The sequence below is a fragment of the Triticum dicoccoides genome, chromosome 3B, assembly GCF_002162155.2.
Source record: "Triticum dicoccoides isolate Atlit2015 ecotype Zavitan chromosome 3B, WEW_v2.0, whole genome shotgun sequence".
Taxonomy (NCBI): Eukaryota; Viridiplantae; Streptophyta; class Magnoliopsida; order Poales; family Poaceae; genus Triticum; species Triticum dicoccoides.
In genome coordinates this window covers 55,846,405-55,862,773 of record NC_041385.1, presented here as the reverse complement: position 1 = coordinate 55,862,773, position 16,369 = coordinate 55,846,405, and the positions used below count along the sequence as shown (strand labels likewise).

The following is a 16,369-nucleotide window of genomic DNA, read 5'->3' as shown; positions in this document are numbered from 1 at the left end:
CGCCTCCTGCAAAATTAACCATCAAGTTTAATGAACCAAGATGCACCGTGCGAAAAAGTTAACATCTTAATCCACATACCATGTGTTGCTTGAGAGCGATTAGGTTCCGGCTCCCCTGGACATGAGTCGGGCCTGTCATTTTGGCTCGATCGTTTCCCTTCTCCACATGCTGCGCCTGCCATGCTGGGTCACACCACATGTCAACCAGGGCCTCCCAATAATCCTCCTTCATCCAGGGTACCTTCACCTAGTCAGACAAAATCGAATAATTGAGGAACAAGAGGGATGAATCAAAGTACTAGCAACTGATGTAGTCAGTTACCACTGATAGGTATTCTTCTCGCGACAAGTTGGTCCAGCAAGCAGTCTTCCTTGTCATCTTCTCTCCCTTGTCATCGAGCGGCCGACACTGCATCACGGCTTTGTAGCGCAGCGTGTGCTTGGTGTCAGAGAGTATCTTTCGGGCAGATTTCACGATGCCTTTCCTCGCCTTCTGCTGCTCACCATCCACGCAAGCATATGTTTCCTACAAGAAAGCATATGGCATCTTATCACCATCCACGCAAGCAAGGATTTGGATATGGAAAAATGCAGTGGTCGGGCGAAGATACTTACAAAAAAAGCATTGATGACCCGGGTGGCCATGGTGACATCGTGCTCGTCCTTGTTGTGTAGGTAATGCTCCCAGGTTAAACCTGGCGACAACGGATCGTCATCACCTGGCTTGGACAATCCAGGGAAGTGCTTCCTCAAGAGGCAGCCGATGACGTGGTTCGGCGGGCGTGCCCCCTTAGGTTGTGTCGGGATAAATGTCCACTGACTGCATGATATAAAAGACAAGCATATGTGAGTGTCAAAGTTGTGGCATCCAAAATATGATGCAAATGAAATGCTTGCTTACCCCTCTCATGTCGGGCAAATGACAGGACGGTTGCTGGCAGCATTTGGTTCCAGGACCTTCTCCAGACCACGCCCGGATTTCTTCCTCTTGGAAGTGTTGCTCGAGGTAGACCCCGAGCCGTTCGAGGTCTCCATGTCGCCCGACTCGGTAGCGAGCGGATCTCGTTCATCTAAGTACACTCCGATATCGCCATCCGATGATGACTCATCCTCGGGAGTGGCCTGATGGGAGGCAGATGACTCGTCCTCGGAAGTGGCCTGATGGGAGGCGGACGACTCGGCCCTACCACTCGGGACTCTCCGGTAATTACTATTGCTCCCACAGAGTCTGAAAAACAAAATATATATGGTGAATATTAACCATACCACTTATCCAAGTGTACCACACAACAAGACAAAAATTCTAGTTTCAAGGCATACAAAAATATATCTATGTTGCATAACAAATAGAACCCAAACATAATATTCAAAGGCAGTATTTGTTCCATGTAAAATTATATAAAAACACAATTTACTAAATGACTAAATCAGTTTCCACATCTAGCGCAACAGTGGCATCAAGCAACAACAGGTCATGATCTGGTCGGCAACTTGGCATGAACTATGTACCGCTTGAACAGTACTAGTATTAATCTGAACACCTAAATATAGCAATAAGATGTCTGAATGGCTACTTCATTGCTTCTTACTGCTGCATTTATCAACCCGAAACAAGCACAAAGTTCAACAATTAAGATTTCTTAGCTACGACACTGCGCTAGCTGTAGAATTTAGGTGTCAACAAAGTATTGTAAGGATGATGCTTGAATTCTTTTTCAAATGTGCAACATAATTTTGAAGCATCAATCATATGGCATCAATGAAACTAGTACTTCCATAGATTGGACGTGGCAGCAGCCCACAGCGGCGCAACCTGCTGCCGCAGGAGGGGGCCGAAAGGGGCTTGGGGGGCCTCGACGCTTCTCTAGGGTTTAGGGTGGCCTCGGCAACGCTTAAAGGGTTCGGGGTGGCCTCGACGACAACGCTCTTTTAACTTGGTAAGGGAGAGGGTATATCGACAACGATGACATACATACATGGAAAAAATGTTATCGGGGAGGGGGTATATCGACCCCCCCTCATGTCGAAGTTATCGGGGAGGGGGTATCGACCCCCCCTCATGTTGAAGATATGTTGAATTCCCGAGAGAGTTAGCAACAGGAGGGGGACTCCCTCCCCCCTCATGTCTGATGAGTTTTTACTCCCTCTCTCCCATGAAACATTCATCGAACAAACTTAATACGAGTTTTAATAGAAAACATTCATCGAACAAACTTAATACGAGTTTTAATAGAAAACATTCATCGAACAAATTACAACAGAAAAAATTGACCAAGTTTTCATATGTCATCATCATCACCTACTACAAAAAAATTGACATATTCTTTGCATATCAACATAAAAACATTTGCATATTCGACAATAATATCACCAAAAACATTCTATGAAGTTAACATTAAAAATTCTAACTTTTGCGTATTACTAGAACCCTCGACCCTCGACCCTTGAACCCTCGACCATAGAACCCTCAAACCCTTGACCCTAGAACCCTAGAACCCTCGAACCCTCGACCCCTCGACCCTCGAACCCTAGAACCCTCGACGACCCTCAAACCCTCGACCCCCTCCCCCGAGGAGGTGGTATATCGACAATGACATACCCGATAAAAAAATAAGAAGAGGAAGAAGAAGAAAAAAAAGAGGAGAAGAAGAAAGGAATAGAGAGAGGAGAGCTTGGGAGATTGGAAGGCTGAGGTGATGTGAAGGCGTGGGGGAGAAAGTAAAGATCCATTGCCCTCTTATAGGCAGTAGAAATGCCAACCGCTCCCACGCTCGTGCCTTGAATCTCGCCTATCCCCAATGAAAGCGTGCGCCGCAGATGGTTGGATTACCCAAATATCATTGATGTGCAATCCCATATTAAGTGGGCACAATCTTTGTTTTGACAGGACGTGCCAATGAGGCGTGGCCTCGAAATGCGGAATGCGGGGTGGGGAAACGTTCAAAATGCCGAAGGGTAAAGTCTGACGCTTCGCTGAAAAGTTGTCAGTAAAAGACATTGTTCTTATTTTTTATATATCCCGCCTTCGCGGCTAAGGCTTGTGTTTATTATGAAAAGTCGAATACGATTCTTTTACAGAGGAAAGCCGATGTGTATTCTTAGGAACCCGCCTTGCAATGCCGAAGACAAGCTGAACACCAAATATATCATCATTGAAGACATGTTTATGGGCTACTCTGGGAGTCCTGGACTAGGGGGTCCTCGGGCGTCCAGTCTATTGGATGTGGGCCGGACTGATGGGCCGTCGAGATATAAAACAAAAGATCACCTCTCGTGTCCGGTGGGGACTCCCATATGCGTGGATGACAAGTATAGGTGTCCGGATATGTTATTTCTTTCTGTAAAACCGACTTTGTACAACCCTAAGCCCCTCCATTGTCTATATAATCCGGAGGGTCGATCGGAGGCAGGATCACAACATTGCTAGGCTAGCTGATCTAGGGTTAGCCGAATCGATCTCGAGGTAGATCAACTCTTGTAACCCCTATACCCATCGAATACAATCAAGCAGGAGTAGGGTTTTACCTCCATTAAGAGGGCCCGAACCTGGGTAAACACTGTGTCCTTTGTTCATAGTTACCATTGGTCCTCAGACATATAGCTTGGGCCCCCTACCCGAGATATGCCAGTTTTGACACCGACAGCGGCGGCATGGTGGTGGGCAGTAGCGGCGGTGCTGCAGGGTCAACAGGGAGGACTGGTGGTGCGGCTGTTGCCGGCGACGTGCGGGTTGGCTGATCTAGCCCGTACGTGTGGCCGGCCGGCGGCTACGTGGAAGGGCCAGCGAGGGGCACTGAAGGCCTCGCTGGCGATCTGGCGGAGCTTCTGGATCGGATCCGGTCGTCATGTGCGATCCGTCCAGCTGTTTGGGATACTACGGGTGCCCGGCGGGCTGCTGCGGATCTCTGCCGACCGGCGGCGCGTGGAGGGACGGTGAGGAGATGTCGGATCTCCATCAGAGTACGGACAACGACGTACGTCTTCGTGGCGAGGTTCCGCTCGGTTCTAGCCAGCCGCGAGATAGAGACGACATGGCTTCCGGTGAAAATCGAGCCTGACTGCGGTCTTGGCGGACGATGGCGGCGTCTCGGACGTCGTTCCCTTCTCCAGGCATCGCCGTTGCAGGTCACGTCAACCTGACCGGGAAGTTCCGGGGAAACCCTAGATCTGGGTCTACTGGATCGGACGATGACGGCGCCTTCGGTGTCATTCTTCCTCCTTGGGGCATCGTTTTGGAGCAAGTGCTGTTTGGAGGGGACAAGAGGAGGAGCGGTGTTTCATCTTGCCCATTGATGAGTGCGGATCTCAGCGGCGTGGCGCAGTGGAGACTCGGCGCCCTATGCGCGGAGATGGACTCGCGCAGGAGGATGACGCTGTCTGGCGTCGTGGTGGCATCGGCGGCAGCTAGACCAAGCAAGGTACATGCAGCAGTACAGCTCTGAAGATGGATTGTTAGCAGGTAGCGGCGGCGGCCTCATACCCGGCAGGCGTCCTGGTTGAGGAGCACGCCGGATTGGTGGGCGCGCATACCCGGTAGACGTCCTGGTTGGGACCTCATGTCTTAGATATTAGGTTTGGCCGCGATGTCTATTTGGTATTAGGCCCAGACTATCAACGCCTCTTCATCAACTCGATAGGAGTAGCGACAGATGTTGCGTAGACGGTGGCTTTGGTATTATTGTTGTATGACTTTGTAAGGTCTTGTGTCAATAATCTTTCCCTAATAATAAAGTACGGATTGAGTCTCCAGGTTCACCGTCGCAGGCTTTTTACAAAAAAGTCTTTTTGTTTTTTCTTTATTGAACCTGCGGTTCCTCATTTAACTCCCACGCAAGAGGAAAAAACGGTTCGCTGGGGAAAAACGCATCTGGCTCCCCTCCTCAACCCTCACGTGTGCCCAGGCCAGGCCAGATTCCCCCAAGCCACCGCCACCACACCTGAACCCACTCGCCGCCGGCGCCGCCGCCGGCGCACCTAAGCCCACTGGCCGCCTCGCCGCACTACCCTAACCACCTCCATCTCCTTCCATGACTGGATCGACATAGCCCTGGTCCAATGGATGCAATCCCTGGCCCCCATCGATTTAGACTTCACCCCTTCCTCTAGATGCCCAAGGTGAAGCCGAACCCGACGCCTCTGCCTCGAAGTCTACCCCCGGCCCCTCTCCCTTCATGTGCACGCTGGCGAGATCAAGCGTAGCAGTGTGCGGGAATTCGGTCGTGGATCTGAGCATTAAGAGCCGCTGCCAGGCCACCCCGTGTACTGTTGATCATGTGTGTCGCTGCTTCAAGCTCCCCTGCTCGCTGCCCTCCACGCACCGCCGCCCCTGGCCTAGCAGATTAACGGAGGATGGCACATTGCCGAACGCAAGCACCTCATGGTGCGCTTGTCCTCTCCTCTGACGCATGGATAGCTGCGAGCTCGTGACTGTCGTGAGTAGTGCTGAGGACTTGCGGGTATTTCTTCTTTTTCCCTTGAATCAATATACTAATCTATTTTTTCACTCACCCCTGATCTTTCGTATACATACACTAAGAGATTCCGGAAGGTCCGTTATGTAAGAAGTCATCTAATTAAGCTTACACAAATTCATATCATGGGCAAGTATCCGAGTTGTTGCTTGTAAGAGGAAGTTGTGCGTGTATGTACTCACAAAACTTTACCAACATGACAAAATGTTCTTTGATATTAGTTATGTTCGATTTCTTTGAAGATTTGCAAAATCTAGGCATAAGAAAATGGATAACCATAATTTTGTTTTAAAGCTCTGGTTGTCCAAATTAAACCTAGAAAGTTCAGTGGATAACTAAGCTTGATGCTTAACCCAGATAAGATTTGTTTATCTGTTTAGAGATTTGTTATAACCAAATGAAGAAAAGGATTCGGTTATTCTAAAACTATGTCCAGCAATATATATGTTATTGGGAAGGCTCTTTGCAAGCATAAACTGAATCTCTAACAGTCAACTTCTTAATATAGCTTGGCAAGCACATGTGTTTATATTTCTGAAAATATATTACCATTGTAGATTCTAATGAAAAATATATTCTCTGCCTTGCAATTTTATGTGGTAAAAGTTTTAGAGGTCGTCGATACCTTTCCAAAAGTACCTTAGTGTTCTATGGTTAGAAATAGAAGATAGGGCACAGCAGTCCAAATCTTGACATGGTTTAGTCATCCACATATTCTAGAAACAGCAGATCAGATTTAACATATATTAGAAAAAGAATGGTCTACAGTAGAGAAAGAAAATGACCTCGAAGGCATGCAGTGGCAGTTTTGCACCTCCTTCCGGATGACATCGAGCATAGAGTCGATGAGCTTAGCTCCCTCCGTGGTGCCTCTTTTCCCATTTGTTGGCCGCACCACACTGCCAAAAGACGAAATTTCAAAGAAGAAATCATAGATATATAAACTGGGCATACAAACTATAGGACTTACAAAAAATATGTCACACCTCATGCATAGAAAGCCTGAAAGTCAAGGGATTATGTGTGTTTTTCGACATATATTTGAAGTGCAACAAGCCTTTCCCAGTTTGATCTATTCTGAATATATGAGTTTATCTCCTCAACCCATGTTTACTTCGTGAACATAGCACAGTAGCAAATCTGAAACTATATAACTGGAGGCATTAAACCAACTGCTTTCTCTATTTTTTTTATGTATTTTGCATTATGTTTCAACTAATCAGCGGTACATGCCTCTGTTTCCGGGTTTTTTCTGAAAAATTGATAATCCTGGAGAACATACTGAAATCTGATGTTGTAGCATTGCAGTGCTGTATTGCATATATTTGCATACAAGGTTACTGACATGGCACGTTAATGTCAAGAGCCATTGGTAGGCAAGTTGCTTCCTATTGTGACTAATTGTGGCTCTGCTAGGTTTCTCTGCAATGATAGTGTGCAGTGAGAAAAAAAATGAATGTAGATAGGCTATGTATGGACATGCATGTTGTAGATCTGCTTATAATAATTTTCCGATACTCAATTTTGTTCAGGTCTTATTTCTTCAGTAACAAATTTCTTTCCCTGTTCCACGGCAAGATGAGTATAGAACTATTGGAATGTTTGGCATACTTCTCTTCCCTTTAAAACATAGTCTGTAAGCAAATGGAAATAGCTTACTTTTTTCACCAAAAACCAATCATCTTACCATGGGGATAAGAGGCCCACCACTTATTTTTCCATCTCCAAAGGAAACAGCAACCGGATTCTGCATTGTCCTGTCTTTGCATCATTTGCCAGAATACATTTGTTGCAGACAACAAAAAAGACTTTGGCAGAGGATGTTAGCCCATTTACAGATTTGGTGCCATGAGAATATGGCAACCAAGGATTGTTTGCAAACAAGGTTCTCACCTCTTATATTTATTAAGGCATGGAAAAACATTGTGATTAAATCTGTTGAGTACGCCCTTATAGCAGACTAGCAGTAAGCTTCATATGAATGGGCCTTGAATGTTGTTATTGATAAAGACAATAAGTTTACAATTATGTGAGGAAGCGAGCATCGATTGTAAGTAGGCAGAGATGGGAACATTTATTTTTTTGTAATCATGAGGAGAATGTTTCCATGTGAGAATTCTCAAAAGTTATTTTATCACAACTGAACAACCAAATTATCTCACCTTGAGCACTCTGTCGTGATTATTGGGTTAGGACCGTTAGGACCGTGTGTTCTTCTCGTAGCAACACACTAGCATGTTTACTTATCGAGCTGCTGTCCAAGAAGTAGGTTATATGAATTATGGGCAAAGTTATATGAGTTTTGGAAGGCATTGGCTTTTTGAAAGTGGACAAGAATATAAGTTGATGCGAAACAAATAATTGGCAACATGAAAGTAATTCAAAAACCAACTCACACAATCATCCTTAACTTTATTAAAAAATATTATAGATAGGTCCTTTGTGGCAAGTAATAGATTTGGGTCGTTATAACATCGAAGGGAAGGAAGTCACAGGGCGGTAGCGGCATCTCGTGAGGAATAGACGAACCAGGTGTTCTGGTTGGCCGGCAGTGGCTATGATATATCTTCTTCCCCCGTTGCAACGCACGGGCATTTTTGCTAGTTAATAAAATGGTTGTATGCATTGTTCAGATGCAGAGGCCGGGGGTCTTCCTCCTTTTCTAAAAAAAATCCTTTCTTTTTTTTTCCGGGGTAATCCAGACACTCGTTCTTGCATACAAGTAGTGGTCAAAGCCCAACCATTTTGAGTTTCTAGAAAGGCATGCAAATGTATTACGAACGAAGATATTACTTTCTCCGTTCCAAAATATAAAAACGATTTTGACACTTTATATTTTGGGACGGAGGGATTAGTTGTTTACTTCAAATGAAACACAATTACGAAAGAAAATTAAGAGGAAGAAATGGACACGTATTGCAGTATCCTATATTTTCAGGGACGCGTCTAGCGAGCAGCCGTGCGCTCGCTAGCGGTCCCGAGCGGCCTCCTATATATGGTAAGTTTCTGTCCCCATCTAATCCCAAAAAGGAAAAGAAGGGAAAGGACAACCCCTACTGTACAAAAAACATCAGGTCCCAGCGCCCACTTCAGTCCTGAACTCACATGATTTTCCCCTCTTCCCTTTCTCTTCCTTTGACCTGGTCTCACCAATCACATGACGCGCACCAACCCATCTCCTACTGCTTCGCTCACCATCTTTCCCATGAAAAAACAGTCAGGAACACGCCATGGGAGCCTTCCCTATCTATAGAGTTGTCATGGCAGATCTGTCAAGGTGAAGACCAAGAAGATCTGATCTATGCAGTTTTTGCAGGGGAAAAGAGAAGGAAAACTTGAAAAAGCAAGGTGACATGTTTCTCTTCTTCACCTTGAATTCAACTTCTCCAATCCTGCTTCATGCTGACTACAACTGATCCAAAAATAGTTCATCCAAACTTGTGCAAAAAACACACATAAAACCCCAGGAACACACAAACATTGAATTGCATATTGTGAAACTTTTGTTTTGGCTGCGGACCAACAATTTCAGGTAACCCAGCCAACTTTTATTTCATATTGTGCAACTCACACAGAGACACTGGAAACAAATGAACATCCTGCTGGGTCATATGTTGGTTTGTTGCACATAGTCTACTAGATAGATCTACAATGCAGTAATGTTTTAGTTCAAAAGGCAAACAATGGCTAAAAGAACTAAAAAAGACAGAGTAGCAGATTGCTTCTTGGTGATCACTTCTTCTGTGCAAAATTTTCTTGTTAGAAGCTCATCCATCCAGCTCCTGGCTGGCAGACAAAAACAAAACAAAAAGATGTGCTAGTGCTTGTAAGATTGTTGAGGAATGATAAAACAAAAACTTCATGAGAAGACATGGGACCCCATGTTGTATGTCATCTTGGCCAAAATTGAAAGAATCCCCTGTGTGAAACTATGAAAAATGTATGTGGCGGCAAGCCTGACAACATATTGGAATTAGATAGGTTTGTGGTGTGCAGCTTACGGCTCGCTTATGTCAACTTAAAAAAGAATGTGCAACTGGCATAAGTAGTTTGGATTTTTTTACTTGAATAAAAGTACTTTCTGATTTGTGTCTATTGTGTGCAACTGGAATAGAAAATGTGTGAAAAGCTTGAAAACAGAAAAAATACAATAAAACAGCAAGAAACAGTGCCCATCTTGTGTGTTATTTGTTCAACTTGTGGATGCATCTGTGCAACTGATTAGACCCATGTGTGCATACGAGAGAATTTACTTGGATGTTTAGTTTGATAAAAAAGTGCAACTGATTAGACTCATACTGATTTGTTTATTTGTTTCCTCTTCCACTACATTTGAGAGAAAAAGTCATAAGTATTTGTGCAACTACCATGGGTTGTTGTGCCACACTGGTATGCCTAGTTGTGCAACTGCCATAACAAACATGTGCGAGTAAAAAGATGGGAGATGTATTCAAAAACACAAAGAAGGGAAGCAAAAAGGGTCTACTCACTTGTAGCTTGCCAAACACACCACACGCCTTCAAGTCCATCTGAATGACTATGACGATTAAATTGCTACCCCATACCATTGGTTGGATGGGGGAAATTACTTACATGCATGTCTAATTCAAATAATTAGGACATGAAACCTTTTAGGTCTGTCTAACTGGAATAGTGAATTTTAAAATATGACAACTAGTATCAAATTCATGTGCAACTATGCCTTATATGGATGCCAACTACTATAAGGTTCATGTGCAACTATGAACTGTAGGGGTTCCAACTTGAATCAGTTTCGTGTATGAAAGAAACTTACATGATATTTGGAGCCAACTGCTATGAGGTTCCTGTGCAACTACAACAGCTAGAGATGCCAACAAAAAAATATGACTATGGAAAAACAAGATAATTAAACCGCCAACTAAGTATGGCCATATTGTGCAACTTCCCCATGCTCATATCCAACTAGGAATACTAAAATGGCCAACTAGTACTACAAAAATGACCAAACTGAATAAATTGCAGGAACTGAAATTGGATGTTATGCGTCTCTCTTACCGATGTCCTGCTATTTCAAGCACTAGTTATGCAAACCTACTGCTGATACATAATCATGTACAGAAAAAATGGGTAAAGAAATCAAAATATTAGCAATGGTTTGTGTGAATTACCCACAAACAGCCTCTGTATGAACCTTCTATATAATTTAACTACAATCACTAGAGGAATTTAGATACAGCCATGAAAAAACGAGAACAAAATCATGTAGCATACAACAAAATGCAAAAACTCATCATCGGCAGCAGGCGTATCATATAATCGGCAAAATGCCATTGATTATTCAATTAACAACGAGAGAAAACCAAGTACGCAACTAAAAAAAGTGTGTGCAATTTGACAGCAATGCAAGCCAACTGAGCATGTGCAAAAAATACACCTCATACGAAACATGCTTTGTGCAGTGTAGTCGACTTCCTAGAGGTTCATGTGCAACTACAGAACCTGACTCGCCAACTATGTACTGCTCTGAGTGAAACTTCACCAGACATCTCTGAAAAAACAACTAAAATTGGACACCTAAAGCAAAACGACTAGCCACGCATTCAATCCCCTGACGACTAGCACTTCGCCGGAGTCCCGTGCAAACAGAGAAATGAAGCATTGCCCACCCCCTGTGACCCACTCCTGCCGCAACCCCGAGCAACTGTTGTCGCCGGCGCCGTGCACGGTTCCTCACAGTCGTCTCCACGCGAAGCATCAACTCTGCATCCTCCCACCACCCCCTCTGCATCCTACCGCAGTGCGCACAACAACTCTGCATCCTCATGCCGCGCCAACTGAGCATATGTTTGGGCAACTAGTCCTGCCAACTAAACATCAATGTGTGTGCAACTAGACTACATTGCTGGCCAACTAAACATATGTGTGTGCAACCAGTCCTGCCAACTAAACATCAATGTGTGTGTAACTAGACTACATTGCATGCCAACTGAGGATGTGTGTGTGCAATTAGTCCTGCCAACTTAAACATCAATGTGTGTGTAACTAGACTACATTGCATGCCAACTGAGGATGTGTGTGTGCAATTAGTCCTGCCAACTTAAACATCAATGTGTGTGTGTGCAACTAGACTACATTGCAGGCCAACTGAGCATACATGTGTGCAACTATTCCTGCCAACTAAACATCAATGTGTGTGCAAGTAGACTATATTACAGGCCAACTGAGCATATGTGTGTGTGCAAGAACACCCCAGAGTGCATGAACATGCTTTTATGCAAATGTAGTCAACTTCCCTGCTGTTCTTGTGCAACTATATAATCTAACTAGCCAACTATGTAATGCTCTCCGTGCAGCTACCTAGATCTGTCGAGTAAATACATAGGGGAGAGGGTGTCGGAAACCGCAGATGCGGACGCGAAACGCCAGATTTGGGTCCTAGGTCGTCCTCCATGTAGGAGCTCGGAGGCATGACGCCAAAAGCCCATGTTATCTAAAGAAGCTGAAAATGAGACAACCGCAAGTACATCGAAAGAGCCTGAACCCTTGAGGAGTCGTTGGTAATCCAGAACACTGAACCTAGATCATATGGTAAACCTGCACTTATACTTATAACAAACAGGAGACATCTGTAGTCCTCTCGCGGTAATTGCTATGAGCATATCTACTCACCTAGGGTCATCCCAAAACCAAACTTCTAGTTCTTTTTTGAAGTCAATCTGTGTCACAAACTACAAGTTCAGAAGATGGTAATCCAAAAATATCAGGACATACATTGCTGGGAGGAAACATTCTTATCAGAACAGTCATATACTACAACTCATATTTAATCGGAGCTGCTCATACCTCTGCTCCCCCAAGTACGCAGCAACGGCACCTAGACAACACTGTAATCGGCCGTCGGCGTAGGGGACCAAGGGAAACAGGCCCTCCCGGGTGCGGCGTGCGTCGCTAGGAGGAGGCAGCAGGAGGGGGACGGCCGGGCCCGTGCTAGGCGCGGCGCGCGTCGCCGGGAGCAGGCAACTGGAGGAGGCGGCCGGGGGTGTACTTGGCGCAGTGCGTGGCGCAGGAAGGCGGCTGGAGGAGCGCGACGGCCGAGCGCATAGCCGGGAGGAGGAGCGCGGTGGCCCTTCCCCATCGGGGCGGCGGCGGCTGGGCGATCCCTGCTCCAACTCATAGAAAGAGGAGGGAGGAGGCGGTGGCGCTGCTGGTCTAGCTCCCCGGCTTGATCTGCTCTCCAGGCTTGTCCGGTCCGCCGCTCACCTCGACCTCCCGGGCTCCTGCTTCACGGGATTTGGTGGACGAGGAAAAGAGGATAAGGGAAGGCTTTTTTTCTCCGAGAGAAAGTAGCGAGGCGAGGATAGTGCGTGGGCTCCGACAAGATAACACCTGCCCTGCGGGCCGAAGGATTCGACCGCATCGAGCGGTCTCGGTGCGGCCGCTCGGCTCGACCAAATAGTGGCCGGCCGCGTTTTAGATTTCAGGTATTTTCAGCGTATCCAATCTTCACTGTCCGCAACCAACGGCGGACGACTCCTCTTCCGCCCGCCCCTGTCTCAGCTGTTTGTGCCCTTTATCTAGGTCTCGGGGCCGCCTCCAGCCCTCGAATCCGGTGGTGACCCACCGCCGCACTCCCTCCCTAAATCCCAAATCAACAACACACTCAAGAGGTCGCCGGAGCTTCCCATCGACGCAGCAAGCTGCTCCACCCCCAAATCCGCGTCACCGGGGAGGGATCCGGAATGATCCGCCGCAGCCGCCGCCGCCGCGGCACCTACCTGACTGACGACGACGACCTCCTCCGGGAAATCCTCCTACGCCTCCCGCCGCGGCCGTCCTCCCTCCCGCGCGCATCCGCCGTCTGCAAGCGCTGGCGGGGCCTCGTCACCGACCCAAAGTTCCTCCGCCGCTTCTATGCCCACCACCGGAAGCCGCCCCTCATCGGCGTCTTCAACGACCGCTACCCCGATAGGGTTGCGTTCAGGGCCATCCTGGGCCGTCCCAACCGCATCCCTCCTCAGCGCTTCGACCTGCGGCGCCACGGCGTCGAAACTGACTCCGGCTCCAGGACCCGACTGCTCGGGTGCCGCCACGCCCGCGTCCTCCTCATGGACCATGTGCACACAGAACTCGTTGTGTGCGCCCCTGTCACCGGCGAGCAGCGTCGGGTCCCTGTTCCCCCGGACCTCGTGAGGGGCTTCCTCAACGGCGCGGTGCTCTGTGCTGCAGGCGATCTTGGCCATGTGCACGGCGACTGCCACTCGAGCCCCTTCAAAGTGGTCTCGGTGTCAAGAAAGGATAATCGACCGACCGCCCGTGTTTACTCCTCAGAGACTGCCACATGGGGCAATCTCATAACGACAACAGATCGATGTGAGCTTGTTGCTGCTAATCCTGGGATCCTTGTTGGTGATGCTCTTTACTGGTCACCTAGATCTGTGGGTCCTGGTGGTCTCACCGACGACATAATAAAGTTTGATTTGGGTAGACAGATCCTTGCTGTCATCAAAGGGCCTCCTGGTTTCAATGAATCCTGCAGCCATCAGATCATCCATACAGAGGATGGTGTTGTTGGTCTTGCCATATTGTCACGGAGTGGACTTGAAATATGGCAGAGGAAGGTCAGCTGTCATGGTGCTGCCACATGGTTGCTGCAGAAGACTGTTGAAATGCATATTATTCTTGGGATAGCTCCTCAAAATGAAGGATCTCGCGGAGCGATGGAACTACTAGGGTACGACGAGGATAATGGTGTACTGTTTTTATATGCGGCCGCCTATGTCTACATGGTTCAACTGATGTCAATGCAATCCAATGAACTTCATCTAAGCAATTCTACCAATAAGTGTCATCCTTTCACATGTTTCTATGCACCAGGTGATTGCTCTTCTTTAGTCCTTGTATGGTGGTAGTAAACAAATCGGGTAATATTTTATATATGGTTGATGGATCATGGAATACCTTTTTGTGCTTTATCAACAGAAACTTGTAGCTATAAATTTTCTACTCTAAATACCAAACTACTTCCTCCGTTTCTAAATATAAGTCTTTTTAGACATTTCAAATGGACTACAACATACGGATGTATGTAGACATATTTTAGAGTGTAGATTCACTCATTTTACTCTGTATGTAGTCACTTGTTGGAATCTCTAAAAAGACTTATATTTGGGAACGGAGGGAGTAAATGACAAAATGTGTAACTCATTGTTTTGCTTGGGAGTTGGGACCTCAAAGCTAGTAATATTCACTTGTCAAATACTACCTGTTTTGATTTCGCTATTAAAGTTATCTCAATAATAATAATAAATTTCCTTCAATGTATACTGTCAGAAATAATTGTTTTTTGGTCACTTGTTACCCTGCTGGAAGTGACTAGTACACTTATACCACGCAATATAAACTGAATGTTTTTAAAGCTGAACACAAAAATCACTATTGTTGCTGGAATTCAAAAGTGTGGTTGTGTTTTTATTTTTGTATGCTTGATATGTGAGATAAAATTCAAGGCAGTCTTTTTTTCTCTCATGAGCTAAAGGTTTCATTATGAGGTAGCGGAAACTAATGTTTTCAGAAATGCTCTTTGCATTGTAAGACAGATGTGACTTTCTTTATATATTGTTAGCATCAAAAGTGGGTTATAACAGATATATGAAAAGTGAGTTATTTTTGTCGTTTTATCTGTGTGATAACCGATTCATTGTTACCTTCTCTTGTCCATATATTTTCCCCTCATAGCTTTCATTAATTGACTGCCTTATTATGCTTCTGGGTGTAGCCATTCCTGGTGGACGCAATGGACCTGAAATGCTGCAAGATACGTAGGATGATTGTCTGGTACTCTGGTTTCAGGTGCTAATGTGCTGGGATGGTTCAACAGGTAAGAGCATCTTGAAATCAAATTGAAATGATAATGTGAAGATATAGTTTGTGAGATCTGGATGTTTGATTTTTGTATGGAAAATATCTGGCTGCCAATGTGGGCACTCTGCAACCATAAACTATTGCCCATTTGGCTATAGGATTCGTGCATGTTAATAGCACATACTGCAAACAAAATGATAGTGATGCCTAGGCAAAATGATAGCCAGATGTTGCATATGGTGTTGTGTGGTGTTTATATTACTTGCATGTGGCTATATGGCCATGCTTAGAGTTCTCCCTTGGTTTAGCTGTTCCAGAGTAGTAGCATTCAACTATCCCACCTTACTAAAGTACAATGTCAAAAGGCTTGAGTGATTTACTCGGTTGTGATGTATAATCCCAGGAGATACAGCGAGGGGGAACGATATATGTTAAATTTTGTGAGTTCGCACATGCATGTAGTTCACAGCCCATTTTTAATCACGTACTCCCTCTATAAACTAATATAAGATCTTTTAGATCACTACTTTTGTGAGACCGTTAGTAGTGATCTAAAAGATCTTATATTAGTTTACAAAGGGATTTTGTCGCATAGGTTCTATTAGGTTTGGTCTATATTTGTACTCCCTCCGTCCGGAAATACTTGTCATCAAAATGGATAAAAAAGGATGTATCTAGATGTATTTTAGTTTTAAATACATCTTCTTTTATCCATTTTGATGACAAGTATTTTCGGACGGAGGGAGTATCTACTAACGGACTGGCAATTCTGTTTTTTACAGGTGAAGTAACTATGGGGTGCTGCTGCTGTTCTCACAAGTCTATCGCGTTGCATCAATGTGGTCGGCAGTGTATATATATATATATATATATATATATATATATATATATATATATATATATATATATATATGTTATCTGGAAGAACTTAATGAACAACTATGTTCATAATGTAACAAAGATGCTTTTTAACTAATACCTAATCGAGGGAAGTTCAGCTTAGTCAGATTCCGTTCTATTCTCATTTTACACGGTTGTGGTCGGTAGCTCTGCTC

At 45.3% G+C, this 16,369-nt stretch overlaps 1 protein-coding gene across 1 annotated transcript; it reads left to right on the top strand.

Moving 5' to 3' along the window:
- Nucleotides 1-13,017: 13,017 nt before the first annotated feature.
- LOC119280750 lies at nucleotides 13,018-16,164 on the top strand. Its single transcript, XM_037561493.1, has 3 exons — nucleotides 13,018-14,327; nucleotides 15,229-15,330; nucleotides 16,097-16,164. Exons 1-2 carry the CDS (start codon nucleotides 13,193-13,195, stop codon nucleotides 15,273-15,275), a joined length of 1,182 nt encoding a protein of 393 aa, XP_037417390.1. The 5' UTR covers nucleotides 13,018-13,192; the 3' UTR covers nucleotides 15,276-15,330; nucleotides 16,097-16,164.
- The last annotated feature ends 205 nt before the right edge of the window (nucleotides 16,165-16,369 follow it).